This window comes from Onychostoma macrolepis, chromosome 05, assembly GCF_012432095.1.
Source record: "Onychostoma macrolepis isolate SWU-2019 chromosome 05, ASM1243209v1, whole genome shotgun sequence".
Lineage (NCBI taxonomy): Eukaryota > Metazoa > Chordata > Actinopteri > Cypriniformes > Cyprinidae > Onychostoma > Onychostoma macrolepis.
Window position 1 is genome coordinate 33517786 of NC_081159.1, and position 23264 is coordinate 33541049.

Sequence of the window (23264 nt, forward strand, 5' to 3'; positions counted from 1 at the left end):
TTGTTTTTTTTTACTTTTTTTTTTTTTTATGAGGCGCCAAACTCTGCTAGCATCCGTGCGCGAGAGAGACCGAGTGTGTTCACTCCGCTCCACGCTCAACTAAAGTTTTTTTTTTTTTTTAATAATCAAACGTCTCCGCGTCGCGCGACACAACGAATCGATTATGAAATTCGTTGCCAACGCTTTTAGTAATCGATTTTTATCGATTCGTTGTTGCAGCCCTAGATAATATATACGTTTTAGAATCAATAGCTTTAAACATGACTACATATGAGCTTAGATTTTGAGTGTTTTTATACCTATAAATATGATCAACTCTATTAACTAACTTTACAACTTTTACTTGCTCTTATATGGCAAGATGTTATCTAAGTTTTCCTCATTCATGGATAGATCGTTTCATGATCATGCTGTGTAAATGTGTTTAAATTCTTCATATTGTTCAATCTGTTAATCTTCGCACTTACTCTCTCATAAGAAGTGAATCATAGTTTTAAGGCATTTGATTGGCTGCTCATTACTGATGTCAAACTTTCGTGTGCACATCAAGCCTGAGTTGACAGAGAAAGTTGATGATCAGTTTCATGGTACCAACAAAGCCGGATTGGTCTGGTTTGGTTTTGTCAAGTCAAAACTAATCCTGTAACCCTGAGTTTGTTCAGCCACCATCATGGTACAGGCCCCAGGTTTGATGAGATGGCCATGTTGTGTTGAAATGCAATTTGTCAAGACCAATTTCTAGTCAAACTTTGTTTCTGAAAAGCTTCTGTATTATATGAATTATACTAAGAGTTTAAAAACTGAAGCAGACTCCAGTCTGTGATGTACTTTATTTTATGGATCATTTTAAATTCTGACAAATTCTGATAGTGACACAATATATGAGCTTTTAAAACGAAAAGGATTATGGCGATAAGATGATATTATCCAAGTAAACAAAAATCTCTTTTCTCTGAAAAAGCTAACACCACCCAGTTTTATGAGTGAACAGCCATTCTTTCTGAACAATGTAAAAATGTAACAATTAACCCATCTACAGCTACATTTCACTGAAATGAAACTGAACTGATTAAACCAAATCATTGGACCCAAACACCTACTACAATATCTACAATTTTCCACCAGACAGATATTATAAGCATGTTTAGCTGGAATCAGAATCACAGAACATGCAGACTTGCTATAAAGACTCAAGTAAACCTCCTCTGCCCATATACAATCATATCTATATCAATATTTAAGTCTACATCATGTATACCTATTGACCTGTCAGGTGCAGCGCTTTTGTGTTCCATTACTCCCAGATGTTGTGCCATATTCTGTAACGACCTTAAATGAATACATTATATAAACCCCTAACTTCACAACTAGAGGTAATGAATATTGAATTTCTTTTAATTTCAACCCTGAAAGGTTTACATGATCAGACTAATTAAATTCTACTTGATTATTGTAATACTTAAAGTAGTGTTTGATCAGAATTCTGGCCTTATCTTGCAGGGCCATAAAGAGTCAAGTTGGACAGATCCACAGTGCAACCTGTACACCTAGTACTGGATCTGCCAGGCACTGGTGAATGCTGGGTTTTTAATGCTGTCTCTTGATTTTCAGGATCCAAAAACCCGGCTCAATGAGCATGCTCCGGCTGGCCAATGTCCGTGGTAATGTTGATGAAGAGTGGTGCTCTGTGGACAGACAGAATCTTGTAGGAACAGGAATTCAAACCATCAGTCTTCCATGCCTGATGAGTACGGCGTAGCAGTTGCATCCTGTGTTGGGCAAAGTGAAACAAACATCAGAAGACACACTGAAAATACTCATTGAAAATAAACTTTTCAAGTTTAAGTAAAACATTATTGTATTCTTGATTTTTAAAAAGGGTCATGAATTGAGCAATCAAATTTTCCTTGATCCTTTGACATTGTCATTGTACTATAAAAGCATCCTGGGCCGAGTTTCCCAAAAGCATAGTAAGCTCCATTGGTTTCAATGGGTCTATGATGTACTTAAGCTTGCGATGCTTTTAGAAAACGCAGCCCTGTACATTTCAGAGCTCAAACCTTCCACGTTAGACCAAAAACAGCTTTTATTGATACCAAGTACAGAAAATGGCAGATTTTGTCACATTATGATGTCACAGTGGTACGAAAGCCTGCCTCTGCAGAATCAGATCAACGCTGCCTACTGCATCATTGCATCTCTGGCCCTGCCCACTGGAGCATTAGAGAGATGAAAAGGAGAAATCAATACAGCATAACTGGATTAAAAATAATACCTTCCAAAGGTATTTAGGTGCCACGCAAAGCACGCAATTTCATAAACGCAAAACACTTTTCACGATTAGTTAACCTAAACGGCTATAATAGTAAAAATGTAGTAAGTTTTCGAGAGAGCTCCAAATTAAATACTTAATATTAAATTAAAAACTTGTTTTTGCCCCCATTTTTCATGAGCTGAACTCAAAGATCTAAGACATTCTATGTACACAAAAGGCCTATTTCTCTCAAATATTGTTCACAAATCTGTCTAAATCTGTGTTAGTGAGCACTTCTTTGCCGAGATACTCCATCCACCTCACAGGTGTGGCATATCAAGATGCTGATTAGACAGCATGATTATTGAGCAGGTGTGCCTTAGGCTGGCCACAATAAAAGGCCACTCTAAAATGTGCAGTTTTATCTCACAGCACAATGCCACAGATGTAGCAAGTTTTGAGGGAGCGTGCAATTGGCATGCTGACTGCAGGAATGTCCACCAGAGCTGTTGCCTGTGAATTGAATGTTCATTTCTCTACCATAAGCCGTCTACAAAGGAGTTTCCGAGAATTTGGCAGTACATCCAACCGGCCTCACAACCGCAGACCACGTGTAACCACACCAGCCCAGGACCTCCACATCCAGCATCTTCACCTCCAAGATCATCGGAGACCAGCCACCCGGACAGCTGCTGCAACAATCGGTTTGCATAACCAAAGAATTTCTGCACAAACTGTCAGAAACCGTCTCAGGGAAGCTCATCTGCATGCTCATCGTCCTCATCGGGGTCTCGACCTGACTGCAGTTCGTCGTCGTAACCGACTTGAGTGGGCAAATGCTCACATTCGATGGCGTCATGTTCAGTTTATAATTTTGTTCAGTGCATTTCGGTAACACTTTAGAATAGTGAATATGTGTTCCCTATTCATTTTCCTTTAAACTCCTAATTTGCTGCTTATTAATAGTAAGGTAGTTGTTAAGTTTAGCTATGGGGTTGGATTAAAGGATCTAAAATATGGTCAAGCAAAATAAGGCATTAATATGTGCTTTATAAGTACTAAAAAACAGCCAGCATGCTCGTAATATGCATGCTAATAAGCAATTTAATAGTGAGAACTGGCCCTTAAAATAAAGTGTTACCCTCATTTCACATGCACAGATGTTAGCCAATTGTGGGCGTTTACAGTGAAGTCTCACTCAAAACACTCAGTTTCCCCTTAAAGACTTAAGAATATAATTGCTGACTGTTATGACCGAGTAACATCTTTACATATATACTTTGGAATTAAGCATCTATGCCCACACTATGCACATGAGGATCTGTTTTAAGAAGTCTGGATGTTGACAAACTAGAAGAAAACCTATGAAACACTTAACATTTTCGGAGAGGTGTGTGTGTTGCACATCACAGCAGTTAACTCTAGCATGCGTCAAATTTATTTTAGGAGAAAACTGATTAATTTTGAGCTTTCCTATTTGAAATCCTCATTGTGTCAATATTACGGAATGCAACATTTTCTCACACCTACACAGTACACCAATGACTAGAATGAGCACATTAATTCTTATGAATAATTATAAGACCACACTTCTCTTCATTATTCATGACATTTGTTAATTTCCTTTGACAGACACTTCAAAGAGTGAGATCACATAGTATGTGAGAAACATGTTCATGTTTTCTTCCAAGATTTTTTAAGAGTTTCTGCATAACATAAAATTCTCATTTAGACACCACCAAGTCTCACAGAAACGTGATTCATATATGTGACCCTGGACCACAAAACCAGTCTTAAGTCGCTGGGGTGTATTTGTAGCTATAGCCAAAAATACGTTGTATGGGTCAAAATTATCCATTTTTCTTTTATGTCAAAAATCATTAGGATATTAAGTAAAGATCATGTTCATTTCCTTTCCCAAGTTTCCTACCTTAAATATATTAAAACTTAATTTTTGATTAGTAATATGCATTGCTAAGAACTTCATTAGGACAGCTTTAAAGGCAAATTTTTTGCACCCTCAGATTATAGATATTCAAATAGTAGTATCTCGGCCAAATATTGTCCTATCCTAAGAGGGTAGGGTTAGGATTATGAATGGAATTTTTTTTAGCAAGCCTGACTTGAGACTCGACTCAGACTGCAGCGATAAAGACTTCAGACTTGACTCGGACTCCAAGTTAAAGACTTGTGAACATCTCTGGTGTAACCGGTCTTTACAACTCCTTGATATAGAAGCCACAAAATTACATTTATAAAGGGTTAATAAAGAAGCAGTGTATCCATATGTATTTTTGGTGCAGAGTACAAATGCAAACAGCTGTGCATTTATTTCTGGTCATTAATTCATAGCGGTCATGATAGGTATTTGTGGAATGTATTGTGAGATACAAAACCATGTATAATATCTTCATTTTAATGTGCATTTGTGGGGATCCCTGGTGCTTTTAACTTAATGAGAATGAAATAAAACTGGCTGCATCAAAACAGTAGTGTCACAACTTGCTTACGTGTTGTGACATTACTGTCGGGTCCAATCATGCACAATGACTGGTTTACAATTTAATCCACGGTGAAATGCGCTGAACAAAACAAATAATGCTCTACTGATGCGATTAGGCACATAAGCTTCAGCCATTATTTTCTAATGTTGAGATGAAGGCGAAAGAGATTCAAACTGCACAACAGCACCTCAATTACCATCCACATACCAGTTAGTGAGCCAAAGTAGTGATAAGATGGTCTAATCTGTCACTGTGGAAGTAAACTTAACCCGATTTATTCAACCATGTGATGTCACAAAAAAGCTTTACACAATGTAAAACACTACATTGTTCCGTTTTCATTTGAATGGTATGCACTCACAATATATATATATAAAAAATTATACTGTATATAAAATGTGCAAACCAAGAAAAAAAAATTATCTTATGCTGGGGGACACTAAACCACAATATACACGGTAGAAAGATTTGATGACAGAACATAGTTCTGATTGAAGTGCAGATTGCCTTTTTTTGGGACATGTAATTGTGTAAACCACTTTTTTTAAAATAGTCTCACCAAAAAAAAAAAAAAGTGCTTTTTGCTTTGTGAAGGGTGGAATCCTTAGTAGACCACGTGAGTAGATCGGTTTGGATGTGTTTGCAAGTGCTATCAAATTTGCATGTTTTTATACATGTAAACCTTTTGTAAACAAGACTAGTGTTTTAAAATGTAAATGATTTTTCTATATCACTTGTCTGCTTCTTTTGTATTTTTCTTTAACCAAAGAAAAACAGTTTGGCATTTACACCTGGAAAGTCTTCTAGGAAATGATAGCGCGTTCGGTGGGAAAAACACCACCAAAAGCATCAATAGAATAGTATTAGCAATACAATTTATGAATTCAGTCATGTTTGGTTTCATCCTGTTTGAAAAAAAATGTACAGAAATTGGTTTGATAATATCAATATGTCATAGTTAAAAATCCGAAAATTAAGATGGCACTGCAAGTTAACTTCCTAATCGCTTAACGAGTAACGCTATTAACTCCAGGGTTCCTACACATTCTCCATTTAAAAATTATTTTCTCTGTGCATCACTGCCATCTATTCATTACTATGAATAAATCGATAGCATGGATGCACATGAATTAACAGAGATCTACCTGCTCAAAATTTTGCTTTTCTTACGGTAGTACCTCTAATATCAAGGCCTAATGTCCAATTTAACACATCGTCTGTGGTGGTGGAGAAACCATGACACGAAATGGGCTAATAGCATAAAATTTGCCAAGTTCAAAGATCTATAAAAGTGTTTAAGTTTGGCTTTCACTGGGGCAGTATACTATATTTCAAGGCCTTTAATGCACAAGGCCAAGAAATGGGCTGATGGCACAACAGGTGGCACAGTGTGTATTATCCTATATGCTAAGTTTAGTGGTTTCTTGTTATCACATTAAAGTCTATATATACATACATATATATTTTTTTTTGCAAAGGTCCTTGAGGCTAATTAATACTGTCCTAAGAATATAGTGAGAAGAAACCCAAAATGCTTATATCCGGCATTTTGAATAATGACAAAAGTGCACCTTGAATTCATTCAGTCGTATTTGACAATCACTAAAGAATCACTAAACAGCTGCCATGAAACCTCACTTCTTGTACGTCACATTTATTTTAATTAAATTCTTAATTTTCTATTAGAAAAAAATTAATAAATAGGGGCAAAGGTTTGGAAACACAAATATTTGTCCATACTCTGCTTTCTCTTTTCCATACTTTTCCAAACCCCGTAGGAACCCTGTAACTCAAGAGTCAATTTGGCAGGTTATGATTCATAAGTTCACTTTGAATGCCATTGCTATCTGCTCTAGCACACTTCATTGAAGACAAGAGGCCAATTTTAAATTTAATCATTTCGCAGATGCATTTATCCAAAGTGACTTACAAATGAGGACAATATAATCAAACCAAGTGTCAATTTTTTTTTAATTTGTATATTTCAATTTTCAACCCACTGTCACTCCCTAGGCATCCGTGAAATGCTGCATATCCAATATTTCGGCATATCACATGCCAAAAGCACCTTGTTTTGGGGCATGATTTTCATTATTGGACTTCCATACAAGTGACCTGACTTTGAGGAAACATCTGATCACTTAATAGACTGCCTGTCCACTGATCTTCACCATTTTTCCATTAAACATTCATTTTGGAATGACCTTTGTGTTATATAACTGCTGTTTTACAACAGACGGCACAGAGAATTGTGTGACAGGTTGGATTCTGGGGTTAAAGCAAAAAAAAATTCTTTTGACTGAATTTTTCCTCGGCCAAACCCATTCCACAGCCATACCCGTCACACATCCAGTTTAAGAGCCGTGTTTTTCTTCATGTAAAACGTTTTACCTTTGTAAATGCATTTTTCTAATTTTATTAAACGTATGCAGTGTTTTCCTCTAGGATTTTTTCCAGTTGTGGTGGCAGGACTATTTCCCATGGACCACGCCCCCTCCCCACCCAAGAATCACCTGCACTCAGAATATATTTTAACTAAAAAAAGACAAGTATGTCTTTGAATAATTTAGTAAATAATAAAATAAGAACAAATAAATTAATGACAATCAATAGCATAAACAAAAATAAGATATAAATTAAATTATCAGTACTTTTTTTTTTCAGTTAGGTCTAACTATAATCTATTAAACTGTAAAATAACACTGGATAGTCTTCACTGTATAATGAAAGACAGCAGCAGGTTTATTTAGGCTGCTGTATCTTTAAGACCTCATGCATGGATCTAATGTGTTACATGGCTCTGTGCTTACTTTTTTTTTTTAGGAGCTTTGTCCTCCTAATTTAATTAGGAGCACCTTCTGATCCATAATCAAACATTCTGATCAAAAATTTGCCTTCCTAATACAAGGTGACATTGACTCCTTAAAGTGACTTACAGGGGCATTTTCTTCTTTGCAATGGCATTATTTTCATTGTCAAATTCAAAAATGTGTGTTTATAAGCTTTTTAAAATTTCTATAAAAAAAAATAGAATAAGAAATAGAATAAGACATAAGTTACCAATTATATGAAATTATTATTAATAAATGTATTTGTACTACAGAGGTGGCACAGAAAAACACAAAAGTGGCTTGTAGGTACATTTTCAGATGTTTAATGAGGCTCAGAGGTGTAATGAGTGCAATTAAATTCATAAATTCATGTGGAGATTGTTTTAAATATACAATTTTGAATACAGAACTATTAAATTATTTAAATAACTGAAATTATACAGTAGCCCTTCAACTGAAACCAGGGGCGCAGATAGGATTTTTTAACTGGGGGGGACCAAGCTGTCAGCAAATTATTTAAACTCAATTCATTATTTTGCGTAATTTGGGCTTTAACTAGTGCTCAAGTAGTTACTTTGCGTAATTTGGGCTAATGATTTGCACTAAAAAGCCATTGGGGGATTCTTATTTGAAATCATGGATAAACAACAATGAACAAAGGTAAACAAAGGCCTACCTGATCACCACTAGCAATTCATGATCAGACTGTTATTTGACTAGTATGCCAATCACCCACCAAAACTTCATGTCTTCAGCAAAGTATGTTTTATTTAAACATTTGCTTATCTCAGCATACGAAGTCTATCATTATGAACAAAAAAATGAAATGTTTTTCATAGTCCATAATTTAAGAATCTATATCCTCCGATTTCCTGCTATAAGAGGATGTCAAAAGTTTATGTAGGCCTTTATTTGTTGTTTGCATAAACCTTCCACCACAGAAATTTACTTATAATTATTTTTATAGTGGCTTACACGACAGTGAACATACCTCAGTCAATTTATACAGTACAATGGGTTAAATGATAAGATAAAACATTATTTCCTGACGATAAATAGTTTTTGCTGTGTTTGCTAAGTGCAAAAGCATTCTTGCCATTATTGTCAGACTAGTTATTCCCCTTAACAAATCTAATCTGCCACATCTGGGAAAGTCAACAGGCATAGGATACTTGCATTGTTTGTTTTTTTGAAAAAACGAGGTGATTGTTTTTTGTCTCTTCATTGCCTTTATGTGGCATTTGCAGTCGATTTTTTTCAGTTCAGAAAATCACCGACTCAGCTCAGTCATAAATTGTATATGATCACTATGGTTACCGTTCATACAGGCACGAGGTCCCGCCTTTTTCGCCTCTGATTGGCTAGAAGGGCTCTCTCCGATTGGCTACACTAACGCGACCCCTAAACCTACCCAATAGGAGGAGACCCTTCTAGCCAATCAGAGGCGAAAAGGCGGACCTTCCCATACCATCCTGGGAAAAAAGATTCGCGCCGCGGCGTCACTCAGAGAGAGTGCAAACACTGGTTAATCCTCTGTTTTACCGATTATTGTCGCCTTCGTAGGGATAGTGAGGGCGGGGGACGGATCGGGTCACTATGAATTTGGGGGGGGTCATGTCCCCCCCGTCCCTAGTGCCATCTGCGCGCCTGACTGAAACCGCCAGCAGGTGGCGGTAAGTAACTGATTTTATCACTGAATCATTCATTCAATTGATTCGTTCGAACGGCTGATTCATTCAGGAATGAAGCAAGTGACTGTCTTTATGAATGGGTAATCATGAATCACTGATGATTCATTCAAAACGCACTTTCATTCATGAATCTGATATGATTCACCACTGTGTTTGCTTTAAGAAATGCGCAGCAGCTCAGCTGTTACTTTATTTGGAACTGATCTTGAAAACAGATGCGCTTGCCGTCTCGTCTTGAACAGGAGCGCTTCACAATGATGAACAAACGAATTGAGTCACAAATATGATAAATATATCTATAGAAAGCTTTAAATTACTACTTTAAAACGAAATAATTCAAATCGAAAACAAAAACTCTTTCATTATGTAATCCGTAAAGATGCATTTCTCTCTAAAGGCACGTCCAATGAGGAGATGGCAAGTCATTTTTCATCACCGTCTAAAATATAAAAATAAGGAAAAGCCTAAAACAGGCCCGATTATATTTTTTCTGATTTTTACGTTGCTCTGCTCTTAATTCCTTAACATTTAAAGGGTTTTCTGCAACGAAATTTTGTCTGCATGATATGTGAATTATTTATTAGCCTATTTTTTTTATCCATGCAGCAAAATGCTTTAAAAACAGCTGTAAAATTACTTTAATCCAGATGATTTTAAAGAACTTTTCACTATAAATTTTACGGGTAGATAGTCGATAGAAATACGGCTATAATCTACTGCTGAAATGTTTGCGGGGCAAATCTCAGGTCAGTCTGAGCGCTCATGGTACACACAGTGCGTCCAGCCGTACACCTGCAGGCGCCACTGACCACAAATGACACAAGCATGAAATGATGTCCCCGAGTAAGAACACATCCTCTGAACGTTGAAGAACAGAAAGAAAAAAAAAAAACAGCAAGAGATAATGAGAGAGAGTACCAGTTCCTGCTGTAATAATGTTACACGTAAGTAGCGTTAGTTACGATGACATAATATTATAAATGGTAAAATAACCAAAATTATTGTTCAATCTTACTTGTGAAAGGTAATCCCACGCGATCTGGTATCTGCGCGGGTTATTGCAACAGTAAACTGCACAAAATACGGGCATAAATTGCTCGCTCTCCGTTGACTCCGCTGCTATCGTAGAGCGAGGAGACCCAAGCAATATGGCGGCGACGCTGGAATACGTTCCAGCATGTCATGAGGCGTCTACGTATATTATGTCTATGGTAAATCCCTGATAACTTTTAAAATGGAGTGAACACGGAGCAGTTTTTCCGTGAGCAGGAATGGAAAACCCGGAGTGGATCCCGAGCGGAGTGAACACCGAACGCTTCGAGCGGAGAGAGGAACGTGCTTTCACTCCACTCCAGGCTTTGATCACACACCCCTCAGCAGACTGAATACACCTCGTCTTTCCTTAATTTAAGGGGGAACTATGATGTCACTTTGTAGGCGAAAACCCGGAAGCGAGTTAGCATTTTAGCACTTCCGGTTCCATCGTCCCAGAGTCAATGGGTTTTTTGAATGGGATTTTGGTTAAATCCCTAAAATAAGGTCCGTGGTTCACACGGGCTCAAGATACTTTCACGTTTTATTCTACGACATAAAACACACCAGTCACACCACACTCGTGATTTTTTTAAACTGTTAGGTTTCTTAAAAAAGACGGTTGCTAACAAATTGCTAAATGGGACTACAGGTGCTGTCGGAGACATTAAACGTCATCACGCCGAACAGTAAATTTAGTATTTTGCAGTTGTAGTATAATTTATGATACAATTAATTTTAGGATAACCAATGAATAGTTTACAGCATTTTATATTGTTGTTCGACAATGTTTTTTTGCTTTGCCCCCGAAATGCGACATGTCTTCGGAGGGAAGAAGCTCGTTTTATCGTTTACTGATGCGGAGACTCTGGGTTCAGACCACAAGGTAAATTCATATTATGATTATTACATGTAAACACCACATTTACTGGCTTTACGTGGTGAAAGTGAAACTTTAATGATGCATAGTGCTTAAAGCCACGTTAAAATTAAATGTGTAAGGCCGCATGAAGTTGTTAGAAAGAGATTGTAGAAGCAAGGATAAAATAATATTGTGTGTACCCAACCTAACAAAATGAGAGCTGAAATGTGGTACTTTGTTCACTAAAATAAGTTTAATCTTACCATATGCAAAGACTCGCTAACTCTGCTGTTATTTAAAAGATCAAATACGCGGGGATACGTTATTAATTAAAATATTCATATTAATCAAGGATATATTGACTTTCAATGCACCTTATTTCGAAATGTACAGAAATACGTGCTTTAAAATGTCCTTTAGTTAAGATTATTTCATTTATTCACTATACTATTTATTACTAATGTCTCATTTCAGTTTTATTTTGGCTCTAGTTGTGTATTTATTCCAGTTTATATGAAAAGGTTCATGTAGTGTGGATTCAAATTCATATACAGAGTAAATACGTTTCACTGAACATGTTTAAAGTAAGTTTGAAACAGTTCTCGAGAGCGCGGTGGTGGTGACGTTGAAAGCGAGCGACCATGGCGCTGTAGTTTGTTTATAGCCCAAGTTTAGCTTTTCAGTTCTGGCGCTTTTATTTAGGCTTCAAAATTCATCAAAGTTATATTATTTTGTGAAGATTATCTTGATGGACAAAACGTGTAAGTTTCATGAACTATGATTGAACACAGAGTTAATTTTTTGCGATTATCCAAAAGCCTATGGAAAAATCCCATTGGCTTTTTGTCGAAGGAACCAGTTTCATGCTAACCGCCGATCCGCCTACAAAGTGACGTCATAGTTCCCCCACTCTATTCAAACTAAAATTAAGACATTTATTACACTATTTGAGAAATGTAAGCCTATTTATTAATTTAATTTAAAATTATGAAAAGTGAATTTAAGACATTAAGGACAGGCGGGAACTCTGCAATTAACGGAAATCCGTCGTAGCGACGGAGAACTTTAATCCCGGCACTACTCTAAATTCATATGGTACAAACAATCTTAAAACTCGTAAAAACTGAAAGTGAATCAATTCTTCGGAATATATATATATATATATATACACACAGTGAGGAAAATAAGTATTTGAACACCCTGCTATTTTGCAAGTTCTCCCACTTAGAAATCATGGAGGGGTCTGAAATCATCGTAAATGCATGTCCACTGTGAGAGACACAATCTAAAAAAAAAAAATCCAGAAATCACAATGTATGATTTTTTTAACTATTTATTTGTATGATACAGCTGCAAATAAGTATTTGAACACCTGAGAAAATCAATGTTAATATTTGGTACAGTAGCCTTTGTTTGCAATTACAGAGGTCAAACATTTCCTGTAGTTTTTCACCAGGTTTGCACACACTGCAGGAGGGATTTTGGCCCACTCCTCCACACAGATCTTCTCTAGATCAGTCAGGTTGCTGGCCTGTCGCTGAGAAACACGGAGTTTGAGCTCCCTCCAAAGATTCTCTATTGGGTTTAGGTCTGGAGACTGGCAGGCCACGCCAGAACCTTGATATGCTTCTTACAGAGCCACTCCTTGGTTATCCTGGCTGTGTGCTTGGTCATTGTCATGTTGGAAGACCCAGCCTCGACCCATCTTCAATGCTCTAACTGAGGGAAGGAGGTTGTTCCCCAAAATCTCGCAATACATGGCCCCGGTCATCCTCTCCTTAATACAGTGCAGTCGCCCTGTCCCATGTGCAGAAAAACACCCCAAAGCATGATGCTACCACCCCATGCTTCACAGTAGGGATGGTGTTCTTGGGATGGTACTCATCATTCTTCTTCCTCCAAACACGTTTAGTGGAATTATGACCAAAAGTTCTATTTTGGTCTCATCTGACCACATGACTTTCTCCCATGACTCCTCTGGATCATCCAAATGGTCGTTGGCAAACTTAAGTCGGGCCTGGACATGTGCTGGTTTAAGCAGGGGAACCTTCCGTGCCATGCATGATTTCAAACCATGACGTCTTAGTGTATTACCAACAGTAACCTTGGAAACGGTGGTCCCAGCTCTTTTCAGGTCATTGACCAGCTCCTCCCGTGTAGTTCTGGGCTGATTTCTCACCTTTCTTAGGATCATTGAGACCCCACGAGGTGAGATCTTGCATGGAGCCCCAGTCCGAGGGAGATTGACAGTCATGTTTAGCTTCTTCCATTTTCTAATGATTGCTCCAACAGTGGACCTTTTTCACCAAGCTGCTTGGCAATTTCCCCGTAGCCTTTTCCAGCCTTGTGGAGGTGTACAATTTTGTCTCTAGTGTTTTTGGACAGCTCTTTGGTCTTGGCCATGTTAGTAGTTGGATTCTTACTGATTGTATGGGGTGGACAGGTGTCTTTATGCAGCTAACGACCTCAAACAGGTGCATCTAATTTAGGATAATAAATGGAGTGGAGGTGGACATTTTAAAGGCAGACTAACAGGTCTTTGAGGGTCAGGGCCCGGTTGCATGAAAGTCCTTAAGTAATTTGACTTTGGAGTATTACTGAGGGGAAAAAATTCCCTGAGGCAAGGGATTTCTTTAAGAGTGTTGCAACAAACGTCTTAACTGTCACACTTACCTAAGCGTTTATACTAAGCGTTTCACGGTAGTTCCTGGCAACATACGGCAATGGGCGCCGCGGTTGCTATAGTTACTACATCTCACAATAAACTGTATAGATATGTATATCTCTGACAATAAACAGAACATAACGAAATACAAGTAGAATTATACTTGTATACCGAGGAAACCGCTTTGTTTCTAAAGTGAAATCGCCTCCTGCTGAACAATGACGGAAATGTTAATAAATGTGAAAATTAACCCATGTTTTGATGCTGCAAACACGCAGTGTTGTAAATGTGAACAGGTGGATTGACAAGAAGATAATGCATTATAAAAAGTTAAACAGTTAAGGCATACATTACATTTATATTGTTATTTAATTAATGTAGGCTAATAATTGATTAATTATAATTGTTTAAGTTAATAATAATTAATACAACTCATCCATTTTCTTAAATTATATACATTTTTTTTTTGTTTTGTGAAAACCTGTAAGTCATGCAATTTACAGTCATTTTACAGTTTAATATGTTACCATAGTCATTGCCCTACTATGCTTATATGATATTTTATTTGTGCAGGTCTTAAAATGTCTTAAGTCTTACATTTGAGCTCAAAAACCTTAAAAATACTGAGATTAAGACGATTTAAGGGAGCTGTTTTGGTCCCTTAAATTTATCAAGGTGAAATAGTTACTAAGGACTTTGTAGCAATGCTTAAGGGAACACTTAGATAAGTAAGGGGAATATTTAATGACAACCTTAAGGTTCCTTTAAGTTGACCCTTAGGATTTTTCTTGCAACCCAAGTTTCACTAAGGGTTCCCTTAACCTTATAACTAAGGGATTTCTTAGCTTAAGGGCTTTCATGCAACCGGGCCCTGAATTCTAGCTGATAGACAGGTGTTCAAATACTTATTTGCAGCTGTATCATACAAATAAATAGTTTAAAAAAAAAAAAAAAAAATACATACATTGTGATTTCTGGATTTTTTTTTTTAGATTATGTCTCTCACAGTGGACATGCACCTACGATGACAATTTCAGACCCCTCCATGATTTCTAAGTGGGAGAACTTGCAAAATAGCAGGGTGTTCAAATACTTATTTTCCTCACTGTATATACACACACACATCTAAATTGTGGATTTGTTCATTTGGTTTATTTCTGATCATTTTGTTTTGTTTTAGTCCTCACATTAAACTTCAGTTAAGCTATTAGTTTCCACAGTTTTAGAATTAGATTTTTTACTGTATTCATCTAACCCATATTTTTTAGTATGACGCTAAATACCAAGTAAGAAGTTGTCATTATCACTGGATGTACGAAGCTCATTTCCTTAAATTAATTGTGATTTAACAACGCATGCTCTCAAAATTGTTCCTCACTTTACTTATGGTTTCTTAGAAGACCAGAATAACACTAATACTACAATATATATTTATCATTCACACTTCAACTGACCTGTCTTTATTGATTTGATTGCCGCTGTCCCTCTTATGAAAGATCATGGTGTAGCGTGCCACTTCCGGGGATGGACGGATTATTGACATTTTCTGCAGTGTCACCCTGAAAAAGATGGTTCTGTTAAAATCCTTAATGATAAGACAGCAATGTTCTAACATGGACAATAATACATCAGAAACTGAAATCTCTCTTCACCAAAAAACACATGCCCCTTTGTATTACATTTATCATGTCCTTTTTTAACATTTTAAAGATTAGCCATTTCGTGCAAGTCACCTACAGGTACTTGTGCACGGTCTAAACCATCGTACTCGTCCCAAGTTCCTCTCACCTTATTCTCAGGTCGTCATCCTCTCCACCCCAGCCCCAGTAGGAGTTTGGGAAGCCATTCACCTTGTGAAATTGATCCTTTGTCATGGCTGAAACTCCTCCAAAGTAACCTTTGTATCGGAGTCTGGACAAAAAGTGACAAAAGTCCTTAATTATTTGCAAGAACTATAGTATATCATTTTACAAATTCAATTCAAGAAATTACTTGGGGTATGTCATATTCAGTTTAGCTGAATGGCAACGGAAAATGGAGAAGCTCTAAAACAGTACAAAAACTGTAGAATGCCAAGGAACAAGCTACTTAAGTTAATAAGATTTAAGTTTTACATGCAGAACAAAAATTGTTGCAAACAGGGGAAGACCATCTCCATAATGCTTGATACAACTCACCTGCAAACTACCTTAATCTGTGTACAACAGTTATTCACAATTAGAATGTGTGAGAATCATTTCACTTAATTTGTTACTGCTTTAAATTATTTAATTTAATAATTATCTGAATCAAAGCAGTTTGTAATGGTATAAAGCTGTATCAAATTCATTTGGATATTAAAAAAAATATATATATTTTCAAAACTTACACCACTGTGATGTGGAATTTTCGTAAGTTCAGTAGTAACATTTAGTAAAGTAGTCTTGACATGCATGCAGCTCCTACTTGCAGACTAAAGCAAAATATATAAAGAATTGTTGTGCAAATAAAGCAAACTTATTTTCCCCGGATTTTCTGCATATATGTTAACCATAAAGGGGTACAAGCAATATTAGCTTGTCAAAATCCATAATTCATAGCACAAACAAATTAATAAGTTTCCAACTGTCCTGCCGCACATTGCAGTAAACTGTATTATAAAGTGACGAGGGATGAACCCGCCATTTGGGCAGTGCACCAGGAAAAGTGTTTTAAAATGGAAAGAAAAGTTCTGACATGAGGTCCATTTGAGCAACAGAGAAGGTAATATTTCATATTTGATTTGACATCAATCATTTACAACCTACACTTGTCTGTTGTCTTTTCAACCTGGTCGCTTTCAAAAGCTGCGAATAAGCACAAAAGATTGAACACTTTGTTTATTTTTACTTGTGAAATGTTGGACAAAATGAATGTTTTCCAGAGATGTAAAGACACTATTAAACTACTATAAATAATACAAAATATAAATGTTTATTAGGGTGAAATTTTGTAAGTCCTAATAATTCCTGATTTCACCAGTAAATTAAATTATATTTAAATAAGTACATTAATTTACAGGATTTGAACTTTAATATTCTGAAAGAATACAATCACTGATAATACTATTATAATTATTATCTAATTATTACATCACTTTTGCCCAGTTGAGTTGACAACATCTGAACCACTAATCACACTACTGAAAAATGTAGTTAAACTAGTAGTGTCACTGCTTTTAGTTTCTCCCAGCATTTCTGTTGCTTTAGTATTTTAGAGAGAAACTGCTAATTGATTTATGTGTTGTATGTCTAACCCGGTGTAATGTAGAAGAACGCATTACTCACTTGTACCCGGTGGAATTTCTCCCCACTACCAAGTGCTTAGGCTGATCCTCACACATGTATAAATTATGATCATTCTCAGGAACTAGATCAACATCATGGAAGATGAAACAGTCCCAGCTGTGGTCTTTTAGAGCCTCGAGGTAGCCAACATTTAATAACTTTGCCCTGTTAAATGTAGCATCTCCAGCCTACAAGACAAACAGACATATTATACGCACACAATAAAGGCTTGCAAATCTTCTATGTTGTGAGTTCCTGAAGATCACCAGAACACACATTTCATGACTTCAAAGATCAAAAAAGAACTAATTTTTATTTTTATTTTTTTAAAGTGTATTGGTGTTACAGTGACATGAAGAGCTGGAGAGATGTTATTTGATGGGTTTTGTAACGTTTATTTTCTTAAAAAATAAAATAATTGTTATTATAAGATCTGAATCTGACCTTAACAGTTTTTACCGACAGAACAATTGGCAAAACACAAATGGGAACACCTTCATAACATGAAAACAAACATACATATTTCATAACACCTTGAGCTCACCATTTTTACTTTACCTAACCGTACATTTCCTCAAAATGAAAATTGTACAACTTAAAATATTCATATTACCAACATGGTGGCACTTTTCTCCACTGTGTTGTTGAAGGTGTCATAGGAAAAGATGATGTTGATTTTTGTTTTATAGCTAATTGTAAAATGAAAACAATTGAGAAATAATGTTGAAGAAAGCTGAAAACTTCCTCTACAGTCCAAAAGACTCGACCGCCCACATTTACTTCAAAAATGGTAATTCGGTAGTCAGAAACTTGGCTTTCTCGGTCACTGTAATAATGAGAAGGAAGTAATATACTATTGTTGAGGACAACAATTCTCTCTTTCAAATGGTTTTGACATAACTAAAGAACAAAAAGAGTGTCCTTCCAAATTAACTCAATGTTAGGGATCAGAGTTCAATATTTGCAGTCATTTCAGTTTGGTCTTACCAGTTTTTGCAGAATAGACCGTTTGGTGAATGTGTAACAATTTACCGCAGGCTTTGCAAAAAGGTTGTTATTTAAGGAAGGGCAATGCAAACTATAATGGAACCAGGAGCAAAGTCATAAGCAAACACTTACGCATTTCACATATAAAGAGAGCATTTTAAAGGTATAGAAGCAATAAAAGTCCCTTTTTAACATCAGATAGAAACTAGGAAATGCTCATAAAAAAACTAAGCTATGTTTGTGGTCCACGAAACCCTTACTAACATAAAAAAATGAAGACTGGACCCTCTAAAATGGCACCAAATTCTAGCAACAAGGATCACATGACTGCAAAAACTCCTGCCAGGGCTAATGGGAGTTTTGCCCACCTGGTGAATGACATAGATGGCATAGTGAAGCTGCTGTCTCTGTAAAAACGGGTGAAGGTGGTAGAGGAGGTAGAGCAGGTGCTTCTCTCTGTTTCTGTGAGGGATAAGGATGGCCACACTCTGCCTGGCTGTACAATCAGAGGGGTTATATTGACCCTCCACGACCTCCACGTTTTCACTCTCTACCTGCCCTATCGTCAGCGAGGGATCAAATGACAGCTTGAAAGCGCCTCCTGTGAAGAGAAACAGTCAGAAATAAATAAACACACATGTACACAGGCCCACAAGTAAGTGAAAGGCCCACGGACCAGGTGCAGTGCTTAAATACAGCACCAGCTGGGGCCCACATTAATTACAGGGCCCCATCTTTGGAAACAAGCCCGAATTAGCAAGCAGCTGTGGAAGGAAAAAAACAGTGATGTGTAAACACTGACATTCACAGAGGTGGTTGTGAGATTCCCACGTTTCTTTGTGTTGCAGTTTCATGGTTCAGATCTTTATCCAGTATTATCAGCGCATTTTGCAAAAATCTAAGGTTTTAAGAGTTATTGTTATGTTTAAAAGTTACTTATATATATGCTAGGTCACCACACATTTACACATTTCTATTTTTCAATACTTTTTTTGGAATTACAAGCAACTATAGTAGATTATTAGGTAGGGCTTTAGATTAGGCAACACTATTCGCTAGTTGCTTTATTAGCATGCATATTATTAGCCGTTTACTACTTATAAAGCACATATTAATGCCTTATTCTGCATGACCATATTTTAGATCCCTTAACCCTACCCAGTACCTAAACAACTACCTTACTTCATCAATAAGCAGCGAATTAGGAGTATATTGAAGAAAAACTCTTAGTGTTCCCTAATCTAAAGTGTTACTGACTGTTAAATAGCTTAATGATCAAATAGATATAGGGACGTTTGAAGGAGTATAATTTGGTAATAAAATATTTGCACATCAGTACATGATCATATCTTCATCTAGGCTACTAATATTCCTTATTGTAGGACGAGTATATTAAATGGCAAAATAAATAAACATGGTACATCAGTCTGTACTTTTAATACTTAAATACTTTCACAAGGTCATTTTTGACCATAAACGGCTCAAGTGTAACTATTTTTAAGATCATTTAGCCTTTTGAATCACGTCCACTAATTTTGTGTGGGTGTGTGTGTACATAGAAAGTGCCACGAAATTTTGTACTATTCCAATAGATAAATAAAAAGTAAAAACATTGATAATTTTTCAGTCTAAAATGACTAAACAGTACTTTTACTGGTGTAATATTTTATTAGTGTATCTGTACTTTTACTCAAGAAGTTGATTTGCATTTCATTCACCACTGATGAGATGTTGATCGTGAGCAGATGGTGATTTATGCTGCCAAGTTCCAAAATGCACTGCAAATGTATCATAGTCAGTAGTCCATAAGACTATAATCCAAGTCTTATAAAGTCATACGGTAGGCTTGTGTGAGGAGCACATTACAATTTAAGTTCAGTGATAATCTTCCCCTTTTATGGACATCTCAAATCCCACTTGTGTTTTCAAAAATGACTGTGTCCGACTGCTTTGCTGCACATTTGAGAACATGAACACAACAACGGCTTAAATTTTAGTCTATCATATGGCTTGTGTAACACAGAACGAATTATATAGAGTATAAAATAAATCATCATGCAATTTCCCTAGATAGATAACAGGCAGGAACATTCTGCATTTTACACTCTCATAAACAAAGATAGGAAAGCAGTCACTGGGACAATATCTTTTCAACAGGTACACATTTGTAGCTAACGGGTTCATACTGGTACCTGATAGGTATATATCAGCACCCTAAAAGGTACAAAAGGGTACCTTTTGAAAAGATATTGTTCCAGTGACAGCTTTCCTACCATTATTTCTGAGAATATACAGAAGCAAGCATTTCTTTTAAAACAAATTTAAACCAATTTGACCATTGCCTGTACTTCAAGCATAACATTTCATTAAGATCAACCCACAAAAAAAATAAATAAACAGAATCAGACAACACTCACGGAGCAGGGGTGAATGCTCTGGACAGCTCTCTTTGGCAGACTGCTCTTCTACACGCTCCTCTATGCTCTGCATCATCTCTGATTCCATCTCCAGCTTAGCAAACCCTTCGACACCCTTATCTTCAGGAGGATTTGATCCCTCTGGGACAGGCTTAACGGTGTCATCATTTGACAACGTTGCGATCCACGCTACAACGCAAAGACACAACAGTAGAAGAAACAGACATTTCCCCTTCCGTGTGAACTTGGACATGGCTGGAAAGAGGCCCATGAGTGAAGCTTAGTTTGAGGTGAAATCCAGAGAAAAGCAAGCAGGAGACATCGGAGCATCTGCTTGAAAATAAACAAATCACTCTTAAAGTTGACAAGAGTTCCTCCAAAAGTCTCTTTCATCTGTTTTTTCATTCATTTTTCAAACGAGGGGAAAACAACACACCAGTTGAAGCAACTTGTGAGAAGTCTTTTATGAAAAAGCTGAAAAAAAAGAAAAAAAAAATGTATTAGGATGATATTACATGTTAAATCGAACGTTTCTTGGCCATATATTAATTGAAAGAGTACATGGATTGTTGGCATTTATTTGTAAACATGCATTTGCCACACTGCAATGCTATTGAAGGGAACAGCAAAAACACTAAATAGTTGTTATAAACCACAAGAACAGACAAAATGTAATCAGTAGCGCATAGAAGAGTCAAAGCATGGTAAATAAAATAACTTTATTTTTCTGTCTTTAGATTTTAGTGTCTTCCAAACACACTTTGTCTGTATTACAGCTCTTCACATTCACTTAAACTTCACACTGTGCACCTGAGAAGCTTCGTTGACAAAAACATGTATTTTTTTTTTTTTTTACAATCACAATTATAACACATGACACGCACACACACACACACACACACACTATATCTCACTACTTCCCTTGCTGGCAAGTGTTACCTGTTAGTCACATTCTTCTGGTTTTTCAACCGGAGCAATGCGGTTCTTATTCCTTCTTACATAGTTTGTCACCTCTACGCCCCTCTTCTCAGGTTTCATGTTGACACACTTCACAACTTTAAGTCTGTTTGTGTACATTTCATCATTTGTTTTCTTTGTAACAGGACCTTCTCTTGCCCTTGCCACGTCAAACTATTTATAAAGTGTATTGTTTTTAGATGGTGCTTGCGAATGTGCTGCTGAAGGTCCTGTTTTCAAATTAACGTTGTTTTTAAGCAGTCACTTTTCGTTTGTTACGTTTTACTTTATAGAGGAAAGAAATAACATTGTATATCATGCCTGAGTGAGGGTAAAAAGGATGACAACCCCGGGTCCGTAGTATAAGATAATTGCGATAAATGTATATTATTCCTTAATGACTGTCACTTGAAAAATGTCATTTGAAATCGGTTCATCATGCCTTAAAATGAGCATTTACCACATGCGTTTTATTGCGACGTCTTGATATGTCATATTTAAAATATTAATTATTTTGTCCTCATTTCAAATGAAAAGAAAGCGAAGACTATGCGGTACTTTATTGAATTTAAATGAGTAATGTTACAGCTAGTAATGGTACTATTTGACAGCGTGGTTTAGGTATATGGTCGCACATTCGACAAAAAAAAAAGAAGCGATTCCACTAACAGTCCACATGCTAGTTTGCACTGCGCACTTCTTATCGGTTTGAAGAGAACACAGACATATATGGAAAGTAAAAAGTAAATAACTGTTTAAACGACTTACGGCTGTGAAAGCAGCTGCACTCTCAGCTCAAGCCCCACCACTGTACTAAAACACAGCATTTCCGCAAATATAGACGCTGGTGGGACGTGATTGGCTGGAGTCATTCTGCTAATGGAGGAGGATGAGCACCCCGTGAGCACCGCAACACCTGCCGGCAGATGCAGTAACTACACCATTCCGCCCGCAAACAACAGCATTTTAACACGATATATTGGACCTGTCAAAATGCTCACACTTGACTTGTGGTCTTTGCATTTGAATACTTATCTACGATTTACATGACGTATTTCATGGATTTGGCCCAAGCGTTCAATTGCGTGAAAATTACATTTTATTAAAGTAATGTCAAATACATGTAATTGAATACATGTCATTGTGCTGTTGAAACTGTTCTGTCCATAGGTAAACAGCAAAAAAATAAAAAATAGTGAGCTGACAGTGTGTTTTCATCATAAGTGTCTGTAGTACCTTTGATTATCCAATGGGACAAAACGGCGTTCAAGTCATGTCGGATAGATCGTATTTACGAGTTGAACGCACTTGAACGCCACCACAAAGTGGGAAACTCGAAATTTTCTTTAATAAGCCCAGAGTTTCCGAGTTGTGGGCGTGTCAGTGAGAAAATGTGTCTGATGGAATGGACGCAGTCAAAGACTAGAAATGCAGCGTCTGTATTGAGGGTAAATTTGTTGAAATTAATAAAAAATATTATGTTTTTGTAATGTAAAATAAAATATGAGTTGCATATACAAAATATTATACTATTGTATATATAATTACCATAGAACATATGATTCAGTTTCACCATCATAAATTGAATAAAAAAAGAAATAATAATAATAATAATAAACAATGATGCACATTCTTTATTCATCATTTTGTAGATGTAAAAATATATAAATGTTAAATTGCCACCTTGTTCCGACCAAATTGAACTCACCTTGTCAACTATGAAAGTCTCAGGAGGACTTGAATGCAGCGTTACAACATA

The 23264-nt window shown here is 36.6% G+C and overlaps 2 protein-coding genes across 4 annotated transcripts in view; one reads left to right on the forward strand and one right to left on the reverse strand.

Moving 5' to 3' along the window:
* Positions 1-818: 818 nt before the first annotated feature.
* On the reverse strand, positions 819-22374 carry b4galt4 (UDP-Gal:betaGlcNAc beta 1,4- galactosyltransferase, polypeptide 4). 3 transcript variants are annotated; one of them, XM_058775119.1, is made up of 8 exons: positions 22274-22339; positions 20985-21022; positions 20549-20878; positions 18500-18732; positions 17145-17332; positions 15628-15750; positions 15294-15398; positions 819-1769 (listed from the first exon to the last, which is right to left on the reverse strand). In XM_058775119.1, exons 3-8 carry the CDS (start codon positions 20817-20819, stop codon positions 1628-1630), a joined length of 1062 nt encoding a protein of 353 aa, XP_058631102.1. In that variant the 5' UTR covers positions 20820-20878; positions 20985-21022; positions 22274-22339; the 3' UTR covers positions 819-1627. The 3 variants fall into 3 exon arrangements, with proteins under 3 accessions (XP_058631102.1, XP_058631101.1, XP_058631100.1); XM_058775118.1 differs by having other exon boundaries at positions 20549-21022; positions 22274-22374; XM_058775117.1 differs by lacking the exon at positions 22274-22339 and adding an exon at positions 21488-22150 and having other exon boundaries at positions 20549-21022.
* The window catches only part of zgc:175280 (cationic amino acid transporter 2 family protein), a 52852-nt gene continuing 39257 nt past the window's right edge, over positions 9670-23264 (forward strand). Inside the window, exon 1 of the mRNA XM_058775112.1 lies at positions 9670-11198. Coding sequence (XP_058631095.1) covers positions 11100-11198 — 99 coding nt within the window. The 5' untranslated portion in view covers positions 9670-11099. The remainder of the gene's footprint in view (positions 11199-23264) is intronic.

What these genes read in the sequence shown, in the direction of transcription:
- b4galt4 (XM_058775118.1), bottom strand. Translation starts at nt 20,819, where the DNA reads ATGGGCCTCTTTCCAGCCATGTCCAAGTTCACACGGAAGGGGAAATGT. An exon ending in AGAAATTCCACCGGGTACAA is followed by an intron (nt 15,751 to 17,144) that starts GTGAGTAATGCG and finishes CTTTTTGTCCAG; the next exon opens with ACTCCGATACAAAGGTTACT. An exon ending in AATCAAATCAATAAAGACAG is followed by an intron (nt 1,770 to 15,293) that starts GTCAGTTGAAGT and finishes TGCCCAACACAG; the next exon opens with GATGCAACTGCTACGCCGTA.